The sequence below is a fragment of the Argopecten irradians genome, chromosome 3, assembly GCF_041381155.1.
Source record: "Argopecten irradians isolate NY chromosome 3, Ai_NY, whole genome shotgun sequence".
Lineage (NCBI taxonomy): Eukaryota > Metazoa > Mollusca > Bivalvia > Pectinida > Pectinidae > Argopecten > Argopecten irradians.
The window spans coordinates 32,506,359-32,527,425 of record NC_091136.1 but is presented as its reverse complement, the minus strand read 5'-3'; the positions used below and the strand labels follow the sequence as shown (position 1 = coordinate 32,527,425).

Genomic DNA, 21,067 nt, shown 5'->3' with positions numbered 1-21,067 from the left:
CACAGTATGTAGGATACAAACGATACTTGCTACGTTGTTGCATTGCTACTTGAATATGCATTAATTTCTGAAATGTTATCAAGCTATTCGCCGTATAGATCAACAATACAGAGAGAATTCTCAAAACACATTTAGGTCCAGTGAACGCATAGCTTCATCACCTGCCGCCATTTTCGAATTCATACACATGTGTAAAAACAACACTACTAGTTGATCGGCACTTTGTAGTTTAATCACGATCGTAAGTTCATTTTGCTATGCAAATTTTATTAGACCTATTAAGGTTCAGAATTGTAGACACAAATTCAATCCTGTTTAGTTATTGCATTTGATATCGATCGTTTAGCTGTTTCTCAAATATTCACATGTTGATCTAACGTAAACAAGAATCTAATATTGGAATATTTTTTTGTTATTACACAATTAAAATCGATTTACAACTTCGAAAATAATTACTTGTTGTTCGTTTAAAGTGTAAATAATTTACGTATTTATCAAGTAAACGAAACAATATCTATTTGCCTGTTCATATACTAATGTGTGAGGTCAAACGAAGGTGCAAAATGTCATCTCCGCCTATTCGAATACTCCGGTTATTTGCATATTTTCTTCTGGAAAATGACTTATTCAAATAAGCGGAATCCTCTGTATACTTATAGCAAATCTAGCAATCATAAACAGCTGTCAAAGTTCAGAACAATCTGGTATCGCAGGTACTTTCAACCGTTTTTAGTCCAGTATATAATTTAGACTTTCATTCAAGTCTTTCCTATTTTATTTTTCATGTGTTAACAAGACCTGAGCAGAAATGAATATATATGAATGATACTTACGATGTAAAACCATTGATCATGTTGGAGTACCTGAACATGACCATATCTAACCAACCCACGCGCCGCCTGCGACCTGTGGTAACTCCGTACTCATGACCTCTATCAACCAAGATCTGACCTTTGTCCTGTAAAATCAACATAAAATCTTAGCATACTAAATCTGTTAAAGATAAATTTATTTTAATGACATGACTGCAGTATACGACTGGTACATATATGTTTTCACAAGGCTTCTTTCAACACCAACCATGACCTCATTGACTCGATGTTAATTTGGCCATTTTTATGAACTTTTTTTTTCATTAGTAAGTTTTGACCATAATATGAACTGATCAAATGTATGTGAGCTCTAAACATCTTAAAATCTCCATCAGTTATGGCTAATGGCTAGTTATATCTTAAATAAACCCGTCTGGTGCCTGTAAGATCTACACATCTTAATGGTCTTACACATGTGAGTTCTGTAGGGAATCCACCGCTGCCAACTCTTGTGAGATAGGCCTTGGCGACACCAAACACATCCCCTAGAACATGAGGGGGAATTCCAAGGCCCGTACAAATACCTCCAACACTGCAGTTTGATGAGGTCACATATGGGTAGAGACCTTGAACAAAAATATTTCAATCTTCAAAATTTTACACATCATTATAAAATATTTTACATGTGTACCTATTCAATGCATATCAAATACATTCTTTTTCTCTAAATATCTAACTAATTTAACATTTATTTCATATAAAATTGAAAAGTACTAAATAGAACTTTATGCTGATCTCTTTCTTCCCAATCTAAGATCAAACCAAGCATACCAAAGTCAATGTCCAGGATGTTGGACTGAGCTCCCTCGATCAGGATGTTCTTGCAGTCAATGATGGCTTTGTGCAGGTAGGGAATGGTATCCCGCACCATTGGACGAACCTCCTCTCGTAGTACCTAGTAAACAGTGATAGTGTTTTCTATGAATCCATTTTTATTTGTTCTGTCAAAAACCATGGGTTATGCAGAGTTAATGTGAACCATTTCTGGAGAAATTCTTTGGGTCTATTAAAAATGCTTTATGTACTGGACTGGGGACAAGAACCGATCACTGTGTACTTACCTTATAGCGTTCCAGTTCAGCCTCTACATTGACCACCTCTTTCAGCTCTGGGAACTGTCGGATATAGAAGTCAACCAGCTTACTGAATCTAGTTTACAAAGAAACAAATGAATCCATCATTAATTTTACCTAGGAAAACACGATATATGTAAGGTAACTCAGCAGATAGTATTACAATACTGCACAGATACCAGGTTAAAGGCAAAGTACATACATGTCCACTTCTCCTTTAAGTTATTTATCTGTAAGTAACAATGTACAAAATCATATGCAAGAAATTACATACATATATACAACCAAAATCAACAAGCGAGGAACGAGGTAGAGAAAATTCTAAATGTGCTCTTTTGACAAGCAGTAAAAGAGCCAAACAAAACAAATAGATTGTTTAAGAAGTTTATAATGGAGGTTGATGTACTTACTGTTCTGAAAAATAGGAGTAGTCACCAAGAAGATCAGCGATTCGTAAACCATTCCTTGTTGCCTGACAAGACAGAAGATGACTCTTAGTTTATCTAGCACACATGGAACTGAAGATGACTCTTAGTTTATCTAGCACACATGGAACTGAAGATGACTCTTAGTTTATCTAGCACACATGGAACTGAAGATGACTCTTAGTTTATCTAGCACACATGGAACTGAAGATGACTCTTAGTTTATCTAGCACATGGAACAGAGAGGAACTGTGCTTTATTCTACATATTATGGCACTAAACACCTAATTCACCTTAGGAAATAGGATTAATATAGACAAGTACATAATCAATATGATCCTCAATAGCTTTTAAAGTATTTGTAACAGACTTTGCAAGGATAAGGTAAAGTAAATGCGGACTTCCAAGTTTGAATGGCTGTCCAACATAGATTTTGCATACCTTAGATGAATATGCCGGGCCAATTCCCTTTTTCGTAGTACCAATTCTGGAATTTGCACAAAACAAGGTATTTAGTTTTTTGCCTGAAAACAAGTAATAATGACTGACTTGTTTTATATGATACCAGCTGATGTTTTCTTTCAATAAAACAACACTTATTATATAAACCTTCACACATCAAAATGTCTCAACCTTACACATCAAAATCAATTACTACTACTCAATTACTACTATTCATAATTGTCTCTCCAATCTATTATTTCTACATTGTTTATCTACACATCCCTATACCAAACCTGGTGTCCTGCGGTTGGATTAATGTTTTACGGAATACTTTCATAGGCTTTGATATGAACAGTAAGTTTCTCACAAACATGAGAGTTTCCATTGTGTCCACGTAACTGCCTTCTTGAAATAAAACTAAAATGATTCTTTAAGACAATTCAAACTTTCTTACACTTACAAGTTTTTGCCTCTGTTTTGTTCTTGCATACCATCAACTTGTTGATGTAAATCAAACACTGAAAGAGATAACAATTTTTTTAGCTTACTTCTCCACTACTACAGCCTGGCACTACATTCTGCATATCAAATATGTCAAAATACAGCAAAATAAGATGTAAGTAAGTACTACAGAATTCACAATATTTTTAGGAGACAATGTTTGTGTGGTTTAAGGCAAAAGTTCACATGACTAAGTCTTCTAACCTTTAACATAACAATATAACTCACTAAAATGATAATGTACACTAAAGCCTGGACTGACCTACTTCAATCCTCAAAAAGAAATCAGTATCACACAGATCATTTGAAAATTTGTGCAGAGTAGGTCCTACATTTTACAAAAATAATTTCCCAAGCTTCTAAATTCCAAGTTTACTAATGATGAACAAGCTAAAACTGACCAACTTCCAATATTTTAACAGTCAAAACCCAGGGACAACAATTCAAAAGAAACACAAACTTTACTTGAATCAACTACACCTACCAAATAACCTAGTAGTTCAATAGATAATGAAATTGTTCCCTCTGGTTATCAGGGACAGGTAATACATTATGTAACATATCATTTACAACATTTCAGTCACAGAGATCATAAACCATACAAATAATGAAACGAAAGCCCTAACATGATGAAAGGAGTATATAAACCTTATATTACACCTTACTAAATAATTCAGAACCAATCACTGAACTCCAAAATACTAAATAATGCAGGTTTGTATCAAATGGCATCAAGGTATATCTCTGCTTCACATTACTGAAAGAAAACATGTACAAGACATGTTAACATTGTATCAGTAACTGTACCTTTGTTATTAATTATTCATAGCTCATGCCACACAAGCTGTGTGGAGCAGAAATTGGATAAAAAATGCCGAGATCAAACATGGGAGAAAACCAAGGTCATACACCTGATCTAAACAGTAAAAAAACAATCTGACTGTTTAGATCAGTCCTGAATACATACACAAGAAAACATTAGGAAAGGGGCAAAAACTAAAACTTCTACCTTTTAAAATTTGTTTACAATGCTGCAAAACATCACAAATCTCTATCTAACAACTAATTCAATTTAAAATAACAAGTTTTATATTTGAAAGGCATAATCCCCCCTCCCAAATCCTGATCTACAGACCACAAAGTAACAACTGCCAATTTGTGTGTTTGGTTTATGGCCCACAGACAACTAAGGTCATTTAGGGCAGAACCATTATCCCTAACAAAGTTACAACTGCTGAATAAAGACTAGATGCAGTAAGGTAAGAGCTGAACTCTATTGTTTGTAACCACTCAAACATTATCATGAATTCTGTAGTACTTACCCACAGCTTAGCTATGACCAGTATTAGTTAATGCAAGGGCAGGCCAGTCTTATGTCATTTCTCCCTATAACAACAGAAATACACAACTTTTCAGGAACATGGAACTGAAAATGGCCATTAATACTGCACAAGTCTATCTTTAATGTAAATCTGGTACAATAGTAAGATTGATTAGTTACCTCCATATTAAAACAGGATTTCAAATAAGATAATTTAAGTAGTTTTAATAACATGATTTTTAGCTAACAGAAATATCCCAGTTGTATACCTACCTAGATGTGCTCTCGTGGAGATTATCAAGCGCTTCTTCAGGCCTGTCAGTCCCTTGTCTTCATTCTTTTTGATTTCCTCAAACAGGTTTGGCAGATGAATCACAACTCCATTACCTGGGAACAAACAAAATGAAACTAATTTCACTACTAATAAAGAACTTTGAAATAAATATCATATTCAACTATTTCATAACATGAATACCACTTGCTTTAAGTTAAAGTACAAATGTATATGTATTTACAAAGCTACTTAAGATAAATGCACCAAAGTCCACCAGCAGAACTACAAGTTATATAATTATATTGCGAAATGCCAAGTGCTCTTTCAGCCATGGCATACACTTCCTAACAGACCCTTGATAGCTTGGGATGTTCCCAGGCCAAACTGATTAATATTTATGAATTTCCCTGACTATCAGCATCCAAATTATCACAAATCCACTGTGACACTCCAAAATGCTGCTAATACCATAAACAAAATTACAATAGTTTACAAGAAAAAATCTTTCCATAAAATATTACAGCAACAAAACATATCCATGTTTAATAGGTAATTAAAGGCAGGTACTATAATTTATACATATATCTTCACATCCATCATGTTTTCATCAAAAGACTTTAACCATTCCAACATTAACTAACAGTGATCATGTTATTACGCTTATCGTAGGATCACCTACCTATAACAGCAGTACAGTTTTTGTTGACAATACCACTGGGCAGTAGATGGAAGTCGTACGCCTTGTCCCCCACCACTACAGTATGGCCAGCATTGTTGCCTCCCTATTAAACATATAACAGTACAAAAATAATAATCAATTAATTAATATCATAAATACACTCCTTACATATCTCATGATATGAAAGGAAAATTATAATGAATTATATAAATCACACATTAAAATGAACTTCCAAAGTCATTCAAGTTTAGCTTTTATTACCATCTCAGTGATTTTTTTCTTAGTACATTTGAGGCCGAATAAAGGCCCTTCCCCTAGAGATTTTTTGTTGTACTTTCCCATTTGATATAAATATTTTCCCAAATAAACAAAAAGTCTTTAAAATATAAACATGTTTCAAGAAAGATGAAATGTAGTTTTTGTTCCCCAATTCAAAAAGGTATACGTACAGGCCCCTGAAATTATTGAGTATTGGGTCAAATATGGTATGTATTAATTTACATATGAATACATTACAATTGTTTGATAGTCCTATCACATCTATACAATCACATGTGAAAAAGTCATCTGCAAATATAGGTCACTTGTTTTAGAAAAATAATGATAGATATGTATCTAAACCTACACATTTTCTTTTGTCATTTTAAATTGCAGTCCTTGTATACCTGATAAATGGTTTTTTTTTTTATATCTTTAACATTTAAAATTTGCCAAAAAAACCCAGATAAAATTACAAACACTTGATTCATGCTTTGGTACTTTTTCTTATGCAAACACTAATTTCATGCTTTGGTACTTTTTCTAATTAACACTCATTTCATGCTTTCAGTTTGGTACTTTTTCTATTAGATTAAAAAAACTACACCACATCAATATTTATAAATACTTTCCTATGAATATTTTTTTTCTACCTTCACAGCTTGTGATAATTTATATCAGATCTACATTTCTCTCAAACTTTTTGAACATAACCAAATTATTCATAATCAATACAACATATGGCCGGTGGTATCACTGATATGTCATGAAACTAGAAATGTCTGCAAGACAAAATAGTAACAACACCCTCCCTTCAAATATCCAAACTTATTGGGACTGACATGACTTGATGGGATGCGAGTCATGCGACAGACATGGTCGGGATGGATGCATAGATGGATGGATGGAATTGCAACCCCTCTCAAATTTCAAAATAATTTTTTATAATTCAGTTGAGTATAATCTCTGGTGAAGCTGCATAAGTGATGTTGCAGTGATAAATCTAGGTGCGCATACTGAGTCCTGGACTCACAGAATTTTAAAAGGACCCATGAAATTTCTGGGAATGGGTATCTATAACACTGTGGGACCCATTGTTTTCACAAAAACCATTGAAAAGGACCCACGAAAAATAATCATAGATTGAACACTGTTGTTATCATAATAAAGGTGCCTTTATAAAATTCCGAACAAAGGTGCCACAAGATCAGAGATTCTAGCTAGGTATACTGGAAGCGACCTGACATGGAATGTTTTTGGTTGAGAACATGACTGCACACATGCTGTGTATATTACTGTTGTGTTGTGGCTATATCAGTTACAGTCTGATCTCTCTCCAAGTACCAACATCTTCATGTTTGTATACATGACACAGTTCTGATGTTCATCCAAAGGAAAATGGTACACATTCAGGGATTCATACCAAGCTACAGACTTTGTTAATTAAGTACCAACAGCAGCCACCTACACGTACACACAGAGTCCATTAACACAGTGTTTGAGGTGTAGTAGTAAGTACTCCCTAGCTCACAGCAGCATACCTGTAGATCTTTGTATACAACGGCCTAAATAACAACTAGCTATATTGATACCATATATTAAGCCTCATTTCGGCCCTAATGTTATGATTTTGATTTATCACATGTGACCAAACAGGCATTGGCTGTCAGCTGAAGTACAACCAAAACTGTGTGAAGTCAATATAAATTCAAGATTCCAGCAAGTGATCATGACATTTTGTTTATTTTTATTTATGTATATATTATATCAGTGCCATGTCTCCTTGTGTCTCCTTGTGATAGCAGAAATCTTACTTCCTTCACTGAGCAGCACATATTATCAGGCTATTTCACACTTTGAGCAAAACCTAAATCAACCAACTCATCTTCGTTAATTACTAGTTGACTAACATTTTGAACAAAAAAAGTAAATTATTTTAAGACAATCGTGTCTCCCCAGAGAAAGGAATATGACCTAAAGCATTCCTTTTAATATTTTGTTTATTTTCTCCAAATATGTAGAGCAAAAGAAATAACACAAAATGTGTATATCATACAGCGATACCGCTTAAATATTTAGCAATTAGAAGTTACAAGTTTTGCTAAATAATAAGCGGTATTGCTGTAAGACTAATTATAAAAGTCTTCTGAAGATAGAGATGTGCCAAAACATGTATCAAAGCAATGTCAATATTGATAATGAAACTGACAAAGTAAGTTACAAGTACTGATTTACTAGACCTTCAGTCAATTTAATATATAATCACATTTCAATTAATTGTGCTTCTTTTTAGACCATCTTTATATTCTAAACTACAATATATTTTATATTAGTCACATGTATATGCTTATATACAAAATGTTAGTCACATGTATATGATAAAATTAAATCATAATCATAATCATTTGAAAGATTTTTTTTTGTGCAGATTAGTGACTCGCATATCAATCATATATAAACTTCTTTGGCTTTTGAAACAAAACCTCATGGTATGTCTGGGTACAGTGAAAATAAACCAGGTTCAATTTGCAAAACATTAACTTTTCAATTAGTTCTATTAAATGTTGTTAGTACTGTTGTTATGAAGCATAATTATTATTTAACTTAAGTGAATCACGCATTAGGGAATAAGATATTTGATCTTTACTTTTATTAAATTAGTAAATAATATAAAAGATATGAAAGTTGGAGGAAAATGATCATAATACAGGCCTTTTTGGAACTCGAGAACAAAAATTGGCAAGCGACGCTGGCTATTATCCAGTGAATGAGTTTATTTCAATCTTATGCGGCGTTTTTGTCGGCGACAACTTTACAAGAGGCCGTCTACAAACTGTTCCAAGTTAAAAACATTAAATTTTTCACAAGTAATAACCTTTGATCAGGTGTCAACCATTTTAAATATGAAATCAATCATTACAGGAATCATGCATGCATTACCTCAAAATATTGTGAGATATTTCGAAGAATTAAAATTGGGTTGAAATTCAATGACAACCTCAAGGTCTTTGCCAATATTTAAAACATTACCCGAAGAATTTTGCTAAATTATACATGAAGTACAGCACAGAGGTATTTTGTTGAGTAACGTTACTGTTTTGATAAGGTATCTGATTGTTTATACAACTCATCGACTTCACAGCTAATGCTGGGGGCAGTTTAGGCCTATATATTCTCCCCGATCTTATACACGAATATCAACATCAGGAAGATTGCGGAATAATTTTACCTGACATCGACAGCAGATCTCCACGTCCGCTGCCAACATGTCGACAATTTTTCCCTTTCCTTCGTCTCCCCATTGTGATCCCAGAACTACTTTAACGGGCACACGGGTGTTAAACCGCTGCTTTTTCATAGGAACATCACCATTCCTCGACATGACTTCAATGTTGTTTCCACCATTCATTGCCATGGCCATGCGCACATGTGGTCGAACGCGGGAAATAGTACGTCGCGTTCGATACAAACGACCAGCTAAAAATAAAACCAGCCTCTAAACCCTATATATAGGCGTGCCCACGGTCGTCCGTTTATTTACATGATTTACTCTCGATCAATATTTAAAGCATGACTACAGCAGCTCAGTTGTTTTATTAAATAATTACAATACTACTGGGATAATTTACCAAAAACGCACTGTTTAATCATGTATATTAGAAGCACAGCAATCTTCATTTGGACAGCTACATGTAGTACTTGCTTAATTATTACATTAGTTTACCGTAAACAGATTTAAATTGTATAAAATTATCCATGTCTCTGGTTTAAACATGTAATTTTTCCGATTATTTATAATTGACTTATAAATTCTTGATTTTTTTCACACATATTAATAAGTTTTAACATTAGATCTATATATATATATAATGTTTTATATGACTAGGTACTTTTTCCTAATAATTAAAGATATCAAATATGATATTTGCATGCACAAAAATAAGCACTTTTTCATGTTTTATGAAAATCGTGCTATTAAAACCGATAAGTCCTTAATTATCATTTAATATATCAATCAAAACATTGTTTTTTTCTTCCCAAAACCGTACTCACACCATCTGAAAATTACTTATTTTTAAACATTCCAAAGTTATCCTCGCGTATTTAGTATATTTAAACAATGCACATATAGAGAGGTACACCTGACAATATCTCGAGAAGCTTAACTGAAATCAGAGATTTGAATATCTGCTGAAATGGCCCTCCTCGGTTGAAATCTGTCGTGTGATGTAATTTATCCCAATATAATGGACATGACGCCTTGAAAAGTTTCGCACTGATGATTTTAACCTGTAAATTGGCTTTCCTTCAATAATTTAAAGTGAATATATAAGGTGAATGTACAGGTGGATGTTACGCTCTGAAGAGCTTGCTTTAACGAGTATCTTAACTGACAAGTAAAACGTTTTTAGATCCTCTCTCGGAAACATAAAAGTAATTTAGCAACGTCACCATTTTTAGACGTTTTATGAGTCTTGATAAAAAAAAAAACCCGGTAAAATTCTTCATAACACGTAAAGGGTGAAAGCTCCCCGAAAAAAAAATCTACCCACATATAGATTTAGCGGTCAAAAAGAATCATATTTCTAGCACGTCTTCATAAAAAAAGGTTACAACCGTTGGAAAGAGCGATTTTTAGGTCATTTATCCCGAAGGGTCAGGATGATCTATTGTTCATCATGCACCGTCCGTCGTCGTGCGTAAACCTTTCATTTAAACGACTTCTTCTCAATAACCGAATATTGGGCCTGCAGCATGCTGGGATGAACTGGACTACCAAATTTGTTCAAATAAATGACATTGATCTTCATTCAAGGCCACAGGGGTAAAAATGGCTAAAATCTTTAAACGACTTCTTGAGAATAGCGAAGAGGCCTAGAGACCTGGTATTTGGCCTGTGACATGCTGGGATGAAGGGCTACTAATTTTATTCAAACAAATCACCTTGAACTTCATTTAGGTCACAAGGGGCCAAAATGACTGAAATCTTTAAACGAATTTTTGTCAAGAACAAATAGGCCTAGAGACCTAATATTAGACCTGTGACATGCTGGGATGAATGGCTACCAAGTGTATTCAAATGAATGACATTGGTTTTCATTCAAGGTCACAGAGGTAAAAATGGCTAAAATCTTAAATGAATTCCTGTGAATAACAAAGAGGCCTAGAGACCTGATATTGGGCCTGTGACATGCTGAGAGGAAGGGCTACCAAGTTGTTCAAAACAAATGACCTTGCCCTTCATTCAAGGTCACAGGGGTAAAAATGGCTAAAATCTTTAAACGAATTCCTGTGAATAACAAAGAGGCATATAGACCTGATATTGGGCCTGCGACATGCTGGGATGAAGGGCTACCAAGTTGTTAAAAATGGCCTTGCCCTCCATTCAAGGCCACTGGGGTAAAAATGGCTAAAATCTTTAAACGAATTCCTGTGAATAACAAAGTGGCATATACACCTGATATTGGGCCTGCGACATGCTGGGATGAAGGGCTACCAAGTTTGTTCAAATGAATGACCTTGATCCTCACTCAAGGTCACAGGAGTCAAAATGGCTAAAATCTTTATATGACATTTTGTTAATAACTAAGAGACCTCGATGCCCGATATTGGACCTGTGACATGCTAGGATGAAGGGCTACCATGTTTGTTCAAATGAATGACCTTGACCTTCATCCAAGGTCACAGGGTCAAATATGCTGTAATCATTAAATGACTTATTGTATATAACTAAGACTCTGGATCAGCCGGTAGCCTGCTTGGATAAAGGGCTATTAAGTTTGTTCAAATGAATGACCTTGACCTTCAAGGTCACAGGGGGTAAAATATGTTAAAATTTGTTAAACATACAACTTACCGTGTAATCCAGTCTATATTGTATTTACAGTCAGATGACCGTTAAGTTCCGATGTTTTTCTTTCTATCAAAATCAAAGAACTAAATTACTTATGTGTTTTCTGTTGCTTCAGATTTGCTATGACATATTCAAAGGGTGGGTCATAGTAACGTTGGTGACCCTCTGATCTCCTGGAGTATCCAGGCTGATACTTTATTTCAAATTCAGTTTTACCTCCGGAATAATGTTTAAGCTTGTATATTATGGAGTAAAGAATCAGTAGAATCAGCTAGACGTGTATACACATATATAAATAAATAATATACATTGTTGCTCACATATACAATGTAGCTGATCGATATTCAAGATCTTCCAATTTGTCACATAAATGTAATATAAATTTACAATGTATCCAACTGTATCTTCGAAAAGATGTTTATGATAACAAATTAAACACTAGAAATATGTTTGTTAGACATTAAGTGCTCGCTAACTACTTCCTAAGACCTTAATTTCCAGTACAATAGGCTCTTGCTCTGAAATATTTTGCAAATGTAACAGATAATTAATGAATAACCCGCAGATATATACCTTATACGTGACACTATCGCTCATTACCCTTTCACCCTTGGCACTTTTGCAAGGAGATGATTTACGTCTTTGATATATTTTAATAAATACTTTCCTTTACTTCATCAGAACTTGAAATGTGAAGTTATTTTGAACTTTGTTAATTGTGTTCTTTGTTAAATCGAAGTTTGTTTACGATTTTATTGATATTGATACGATAAACTTGTTTCGCTGATCAAAATAGTCGTCCGCTACAGCACTGTCCAGTCTCTGTGCACGTGATGACTTACATGTGTTATGCTTTTATCTCGGGTACATCAGATCTAGAGCTCAGGCACCCAGACTGATATTGTACATTATATAATATTTTTTTTTTAATTCTTTTTCTCTTACGTAAGGCTGGGTGGGCAATTTTATAAATTTGTATCAGAACCGCAGCAAGCGATATTGCAACGTACACCTAGAATGATGTAATATAAATTAAATGTAATTGCTAAATAACGCTGTAAATACCTTTGACCGGTACTAAAAGTTATCCGTTTCGTCACTTTTTATAGACTATTTAAACCTGAACTACATTGTATTATTCTGAAAGTTTCCAGTTTTTAAAAGGTTGGTGTCACTAAATCACGACGAAATCTATTAAACCAGAAATTATGAGACGATATCGCGTGCGCAGTTCAACTTTGCGCATATCGGATGTACATAGACTCAACACACGACAAGGAAAACAATAGTGTGAGAGTACGTTCGCACTAATAACGTGTGATAGATATATATACGTGTATACTCGTGTATACAATTCAGATCATTTGAAAATGATAGCATGTCTTAGTAATAATATATATGTATTATCATAATATTACCAAGACATCTATAATAAAATCGCTATCAAAACAAAGATATGTGTGCCTGTGGTACAGATGGTAATTTTAATTTTCTGAGAGTGACATGTTTTAAGCGCACCTGGCAACTCCAACCACAGGGACCTGACACAAATACATATACCGTAGTGACCGTAATTAGTGTCCAGGGCACTAGAAATATTGTACCAAAGGGGGCGCTTACATTATTGGTGAACCAAAGTTGTGGACGAAAAACGTTAGCCATATTTAAACTCTTTCTGTACTTATGACTCATTAATCTGTTACAGTAAACGTGTATATGCCTTTAACCTTTGAGGTCATTTATAATGTCGTGATTCACATGCAAAAGACTCGTAAGTTCATATAATATGGGATACAATGCTCTTAGAGGCATCACATGTTGTAAAACAGCTTGTACAATCCACAGGGACCTGGCACGAATTTCTAACCAACAGTTATTATATACATGTACTGTTGGTTAGAAATTCGTGCTAGGTCCCTGCGGTTACACGTAAATCCATGGGATGGGGGCGTTTATACAACATCAATTCCTTCTCCAGAAAAAGGGAGGGGCGATAATAACGGCAATTACGGTATATATCATTGGTTAAAAATCATACCAGGGCCCCTCGACTCAAACCACCTTTTTGTTATCTTGTATATTACTATTTGAAACCTATCTCAAGCGTGGGCAAAAAAATGAATAATAATAATAAAAAAAAAAACAACATTAAAGTATGCAAAAATACACCAACATACTTTTACATGAACAGCTATCTTTATCCCAATGTTTCGTCCGTTGACCGTCCATAAACGATTCTTGTTTCGCTATTCCTTAGATGATACCAAGGGGGAAACATGTCTTTTTGCCCCCCCCCCCCCCCGACTAAAATTTTCTAAAAAACTTATTTGAGAGAAAAAGGGTCCTCCTGCACATTTTTCGTACTACATTCTAGAAAATTTTCCTCTGCGCGGCGCATTTCCTAAAACGTTTAAGCACATAATGTCAAACCTTAAATAGGCCTAGTCAAAATTCAATACACAGAACTAGACTAAAAATGTCCATCAAAGGATTCTATGTACTACTTAAAAAATTTCTCTTAAAAGATCAATTTGTTTATGTCTTAGCGAGACAATTAATTCATTTTTTATGTTACACAACCATGTGCCGAAGGTGTGAAACCGGTGTATTCAGATCGAGTAGGGTTGCATAATATTTTGACGACACAATTATCATTTCTAAATGCAAGCAGCTTTAAATCGAAAAATTAGCATGTTAAGAACGCTTTATAATCATTAAAATACATCGTAAAACTCATCTAAGCCATTCTAAATTGTAATTTTTTCCCGGGGGAGACCCCCGGATCCCCCACCAAACAACAAAATATCACGCTTTCGGGCACTCGCAAATTCATCAAAACTCATTTAAGCTATTCTAAATTGTAATATTTTCCTAGAGGAGGCCCCGGACCCCCCCAACACCAAAATCCCGTGCTTTCGGGCGCTCGCAAAATCATCAAATACATTGTAAACATCATCCACATTCTAAATTACTATATTTTTTCCCGGGGGTCACCCTCAGACACCTAAAACACTAAAATCTCGCGCCTATGGCGCTCACACGCTAATTTGGCCAATTTGCGTATTCGTTAATATCCTTCTAGCGACCCCACTGTCTATAAATGTGTACAAGATTAAATTTACTGATATATGAAAAATGTATAAAGCATATATGGTTGGGAGTTGAATTAATCTCCTCCTGTAGGTGCGGCGGGGGGGGGGGGAGGACCTTTGCCCCCTACGTTTCATCTTCCTACGCCACTGAGGATGATATTCCAGACCTACCTCCCTTCATTCTCTTTGCAATCTTTGCCAACTAAATGGCTGGGAGAGTATGTTTGAAAAGAGCATCAGCATATAGTCAAAGCCAACAAATAACACTAAGAACTGTAAGAATAAAACAAATTTATAAATAAAAATATTTAAAGTGGTCATTCATTCAAAATAAATTACATTATGCATATTTAGAGGACCATCAAATATCACAGTGCATAACTTGATATCAACAAAATGAAAAAACATGAGCTTATTTCACAAAATCAACATTACAAGAAACAACCGGTGTGATTAAATATTCTGTAGTCCATATTCAGTAACAAATAATTACAAAAAATCAGACAAAAGTAAAATACCTGTGTCAAGTTACTATATGGAATGCAGTATAATTACATGACTTTCTAATACATGTATATTTTTTTTTTTCATTTTGGTCATTGTGTTCATGAATTTGAATACAGTTAATAAAGCAAATAATAATGATCTTCAGAATGTTCCTGAGATAAGAAAATCATTGCACATTTTATGTTTACATTCACAAGCTACTCAAATATACTATAACCATAATTTTATCATTGTACATCAGCTATTTAATTCATATATTTGTATACATGTATACCCGTTTACAGTACATACTCCATCTGTTTGCTATAATATATCTACACCTTACTTCATTCAATAATATAAGTAAAACATCAAACGATCATATTAAAAAGAAATTATTGTAAAATCTAAACTGCACTAAGAACCCTTTCTTTATTCATTCCTCCTTTAATACATTCATTCACAATGGATTTACAAGGAAGTTTTAACTCAAATAAAAGCATTTAGCAGTGATATAACTTGATTGTCTTGCATCATTTAAATACTTGGAATGTTCATTCTGTGGCAGATTCATCAGCAAAGGACACATAATGAAATTCAGATCCATTTGGTGAATCAGCCTGTATACTTTGGTAGGTCGGAACACTGGTATCAACCGATAACTGCTGGTAATTAGGTCTGTCTGAGGTATCAATATCACTGTAAATAAAAGATTTTATCAACATCAAAGAATTTTCATCATTAAAATTCATATTTATCAGTTGTGTTTCTTTTTTCCAACTATCATAATTCTCTGATTTATCATTTCATTTCAACATATTTTATTAATAACAAATATTAAAGGGATCAGACAACAGGCAAGCCTATATAAGTCTTCTCCCTGATTTATCTCCCCTCTTACCCATTCAAATTTTTTATTCATCCAAATAATGCCTTTGTGGGTAGAAATTAAAGCAACACAGTCAGTTAGTGTACCGTTAAACAATTCCTTTGATGTATATATAAAGATCAGTTTACCTGTTTCTTTTGGTGCCTTCACTTTAACTATAAAATAGTCAAAGGATGGATATAATGTCAGTGATATTAACCCCTTGAGTATCAACGATATCCTATTAAGGATAATTCTAAGTTTTCCTCAAAGTTAAACTTCAGGGCCAGATTAACTTCTGGGGCTAGATTAAATTCTGGTTATTATATGTGATATATAAAAGTGATAGTGGTGTTACAAAAAAGGGCTTTGATTTACCCTTTATTATAAACGTAAATAGAAGGTAGTATAATAGCCACAGCCACAATGCTCAGCCAGGTAGATAGATGGCCTTCAGGGTTCCACTGGAAAGGATGTTCCTGGAATAACGTCCAAAACAGCAGCACCACTGGTGTCTGTAGACTCTGTAATAAAGCAAGTCATTTAATGATTCAGGTATTGAATTTAAAGTGCAAAAGAATATCATCCATAGCAGAAGCAAATGCATGACAATGTATTCTAGAGTTATGGATGAATCAAATTCTCTTTTATGCAACCACAATTAAGCTATACAAGTTAATGTTCCTTAACACTCCTTACATATTACCATAAGTCATTTGTAATTACAGGCAGAACGGGACATGGACCAGAGACTTTAAACATTTTACTAGTAAGACAGGAATACTGCCCAATAAATTTACTTAATTGACAAATGTTTATCAAATGAAAGATGAAAATAATTATTTATACTGATAATTGGTAATCCTACCTGTATGACAACAAGATAATTAGCCCCCTCGGAGAAACGTAGAAACAAGACAACAAGGATTCTGTTCGTAAACATTGCAATCATGCACGCCCAAGCAAATAAGTACATGTCTGTTCTACAGTGATCTAATCCAATGAAACACTTTATATTGAACAGGAACCTGCAAAACAAAGCATTCTTTCATTATCCTTTATATATGTTGTATCAATGCTACTTACATAAAATTTGGTGTAATTTCTATGAATTCTTTTACAGTAAGATATTATCATTTGTGGGGCTGAGTTGTTATGATGTCCCATAATATTACCGGTACCACAAGTCCTCCACCTCTGGGTTGTGAGTTCAAATCCCTTGTGGGGAAGTTGCCACATACCGACAGCTGGTTGGTGGTTTTTCTCTAGGTACTATGGCTTTCCTCCACCAACAAACCTGGCATATCCTTACTGGTTGTCAATAGGATGTTAAACTAATAAAACCAAATTATTTGAAATATGGAAAAAAAAATGTCTGTTTAGGGTTATCCGACCGACCCTAATTTTTTACCCCCGACCCTATTTTTTTTTTCCAACTGTTATACGAAAAAACCTTAAAAGTCGGAAATTCGATCTCAGACTCCAGTTCTGGCCATTATTTTAGAGTGAAAGACATTAAAAAAAAAAAAAAAAAAAAAAATTCTGACCTACCCACCCTATTTTTTTGCCAATGTAACCCTCAATAGACATTTTTTTTTGCTTAATAGCTTATTTTTAATAATTAGATTAGGTTAAACTAAGCTTTACTTAGAATTTAGATATTTAGTTATTATGTGTACTCACACATTTGCGAAGTCTGTGATGCCTTCAGTCATACCAAAACCAGGTAGGATATCAGACCAGAATAAAGCTAGCATACTTAAGGAACAGAAGAGAAAACTCCAGAACATCAGATAAAATGGATGGACATGGTCAAGTTCTCCTGTCTTGGTTTTCATCTTGGATTTAGTTGATCGCTCTATCACAACATTTACAACAGCTTGTGGTATCTGGAACATATGTTTACAAAATCACTGTCTCATTTATTAAGCTCTTTTCTTTAAAATACTTATGATCTGTTCTATTAGTGCCTCCATAGTGTTGGATTATAATTTGTGTGTAATTTAATGAAAGAACTCAAATATGAATTTATCAGTACCAAGACCACTTTGCTTGGCTAGCGAAGTTGTTAACAAGACTGTATGACATGAAATATGTTTGAGCTTTGATATAATTTTGTGGACAGAAATATTCATGGTTAGCTTATGGACAATACTGTTAGGAATTGGTTGAAATTTTATGATCGATCGTCAGTTTTATGTAACCAATCAATGATCGATTAAAATCAATTATATGTTTCTTTCGTCCCACTGAAGACTGCATACGTTTTCCTAGAAGAATGAATATACGTACCCGGCCTACTATACCTTTCCGCCGGGTACGAATTGGTCCCTATGTGTCGTAGTGGAGCAGCGCCTCCAAAAATCACTTGGGCACAATTTTCTATACTTTGTTGTAGGTTTCTGATTAATTTACGCATATACATGCATTTACATAATGTTGTTAACCTAAACAAACATCACTAACATTCTTAATATCTACCGTACCGCTCACAAGACGTCAAATTCATCATTTGAAGACTTTCGGTATAAATTCTCTTCAGAAAGGCCTTCATATGTATATGTAAAAAAAATAATGTCTAGCTGTGAATTTGATATTTTATACGGTTTAATTTTTATTGTCTAGTAGGTAACGATATAAAACAAATAAGATAAAATGCATGCAAACGTTTTAATAATGGTTTGCATAACTATTACTTTGCTCCATTAGCAGTAATAGGCACAAATTGTAGCTCTAAAGGCGACATCATTATCTGACTAAAAGTCTTTTGAGCTACAATATTGCAGCTAACGTTTTCCAGGAAAATTGTACAAAATTTTTACTACATCTGTTGCCATGACATTCTCAGGTCGCTTATGTTTTCACAAATAAAATCATGCTCCTCTAAACATTTATATTACTACTACGTTGTGCTTATACATTCTTCTTGATATTTGAAATGATATGAGCGACAACACACGCAAGCAATTGATTGTGACAAGTTTTCAATGACATTTCATGTGTGTTTTTACAGATCGGCTAATTATACACTATAACTACTTTGCAGGGCAATTTTCAAGATCCGGTATATGATAATAACTACATAAAATTGTAGTAACCCTGACTGACAGACTTAAATATAATATCTTATGGCATTAGTGCTATTTTACCATAACATTTCTATGAGTTACAATATAAAGGGTTTTATCATGGACACTTACAAAGGCTACAGCATAACACAGAGGCCACAACACTCCTGCTACACCAGTGGCACCTCCATCTTCTTCTTTGGTTTTGGTACTTTCAAGGGATGGAAATATGGAAGGAATCAAAGCTATGAACTCAGCTACAAGTACAGTCAATGCAGCAAGAACTTTCCTGGTTGAGGGGCGTTTCTTTAGCAGTAGAAATCTAAAAAATAAATGGCTGAAGGTAAATAATGGTGTTACTTTAAATCAATTTATACTCCAATTACTTGCTACAAATTATTAACTTTTTATCTGATAGGTGAACCATATAACATAAGAGCTCATTTCTAATACTATATAATAGCCGACATTTTAAATTGTATTGACTACGGGTATTAATTGTACACAAGTATTTGATGTTACATTGGTTGGACTATGTAGTATGAAACGCTACTCTTATGATATTCTAACCATATATGTACATCTATCATGAATGTAATTTTACCACACTTTCATTTATTATTTGATATGAATAATTTTGATATATATACTTAAAATTAAAGGTCATAACATCTACTTACCTTATGATAAATGTGACAGGGATAGCCAAATTTATAGCTATAGCCTGTAGGTAAGGTGCTGTTCTTTTACCTCCTGAGGCATAAACAGAAAATATGGACGACAGAGCATCAGCAAATCCTATCCAGAAAAACTGCATTTTAGGAAACGTTTCACTGGCAGTGGTTAGCTGTGTAGAACATAATTTCAGACATAACACAACGATACCACTGATTATTAAGAACACTACGTTGACTTGGAATATAATGCTGAATCCATCTACGTGTCGGTAGTTGTCTGTATTGCTGTCATTGACAGTGGTATTTCCTTGTGAAATAGAGTCGAGCCATAGAGGTGTGAAAATGGTCGAAGTTGACAATGTCAGAACAATTCCACATGCCAGTAAAAACACAAGGAATCGACCAACACATTTTGTGATAGAAGATGGCATACTTAAAGCTATAAGTATGTTTGTAACATCATTAATTGAGCATTTCTTTTCCTGTTTGCTTTGCCAGCTGACGCACCTGTGTCTGCCATTTTGTACAAGTCACGTGATATAAACACCAGATCACATGATCTTCGTACAAAATATTAAAGATGCAAGGGCGGTCTTTTAAAAATTATTAGTCATTAGTGGGGAATTAGAAATGAGTAAATAAAACACTTTTATCAGAATGCCAGGGCTATAATCATTTTTAAAATATTCCTTACATCGAATTTGTGAATAGATTGAAATTTAAAATTTTCACCCAAAAATAAAACACACATTTAAACACATTGTTTTAACCACAAAATTCAATTTAAACACATCGTTTTCATTAATATCTTTTTAAAAACTTTTTTGTCCTTGCATTTTGAATAAATATATAGCTGTATTACTGTAAAATTTTCAGTGTTGATTCTTCAAACTTTTGTTTTCTTGAGATTTTAAGAAATGAAAACAACTTCTATCACAGCTACAACAGAGATTTACTAAAGATTTTGAAAAATTTCAAAGTCAAAATGTATTGCAAATATTTCAGCAAAGGCAATCATTAAATTGTCACACTCATTGGTTCCTATCATCATGCTATATTATTTATATCAAGATTAAGATTCTCTGCACAACCCATATCAAAATATTGTTTGGACAAAGTCATAGAATAACATGTTCTGGATTGGGTCTAGTGTTTGCGACCAAGTAGCTCATTTT

At 34.0% G+C, this 21,067-nt stretch overlaps 2 protein-coding genes across 2 annotated transcripts; both read right to left on the bottom strand.

The window, feature by feature from the left end:
- Positions 1-813: 813 nt before the first annotated feature.
- On the bottom strand, positions 814-9,300 carry LOC138318269 (adenylosuccinate synthetase-like). Its single transcript, XM_069260478.1, has 10 exons — positions 9,077-9,300; positions 5,590-5,692; positions 4,910-5,023; positions 3,275-3,332; positions 2,812-2,857; positions 2,356-2,417; positions 1,934-2,021; positions 1,644-1,767; positions 1,284-1,438; positions 814-958 (listed from the first exon to the last, which is right to left on the bottom strand). Exons 1-10 carry the CDS (start codon positions 9,266-9,268, stop codon positions 830-832), a joined length of 1,071 nt encoding a protein of 356 aa, XP_069116579.1. The 5' UTR covers positions 9,269-9,300; the 3' UTR covers positions 814-829.
- A 5,769-nt stretch (positions 9,301-15,069) lies between these two features.
- On the bottom strand, positions 15,070-20,519 carry LOC138318268 (crt homolog 2-like). The gene is made up of 6 exons (XM_069260477.1): positions 19,896-20,519; positions 19,348-19,537; positions 17,831-18,036; positions 17,016-17,175; positions 16,526-16,671; positions 15,070-15,978 (listed from the first exon to the last, which is right to left on the bottom strand). The coding sequence occupies exons 1-6, from the start codon at positions 20,321-20,323 to the stop codon at positions 15,834-15,836; spliced, it is 1,275 nt and encodes a 424-aa protein (XP_069116578.1). The 5' UTR covers positions 20,324-20,519; the 3' UTR covers positions 15,070-15,833.
- Positions 20,520-21,067: the final 548 nt, after the last annotated feature.

Bases quoted from the DNA above. Each gene is read 5' to 3' on its own strand.
- LOC138318268 (XM_069260477.1), bottom strand. From the start codon at position 20,323: ATGCCATCTTCTATCACAAAATGTGTTGGTCGATTCCTTGTGTTTTTA. The intron at 17,176-17,830 runs GTGAGTACACAT...TTTGTTTTGCAG, and splicing joins ATCACAGACTTCGCAAATGT to GTTCCTGTTCAATATAAAGT. The intron at 16,672-17,015 runs GTAGGATTACCA...GCTTTATTACAG, and splicing joins ATTATCTTGTTGTCATACAG to AGTCTACAGACACCAGTGGT.
- LOC138318269 (XM_069260478.1), bottom strand. From the start codon at position 9,268: ATGGCCATGGCAATGAATGGTGGAAACAACATTGAAGTCATGTCGAGG. The intron at 5,693-9,076 runs GTAAAATTATTC...TATGTTTAATAG, and splicing joins AGATCTGCTGTCGATGTCAG to GGAGGCAACAATGCTGGCCA. The intron at 5,024-5,589 runs GTAGGTGATCCT...GTTTGTTCCCAG, and splicing joins AAACTGTACTGCTGTTATAG to GTAATGGAGTTGTGATTCAT.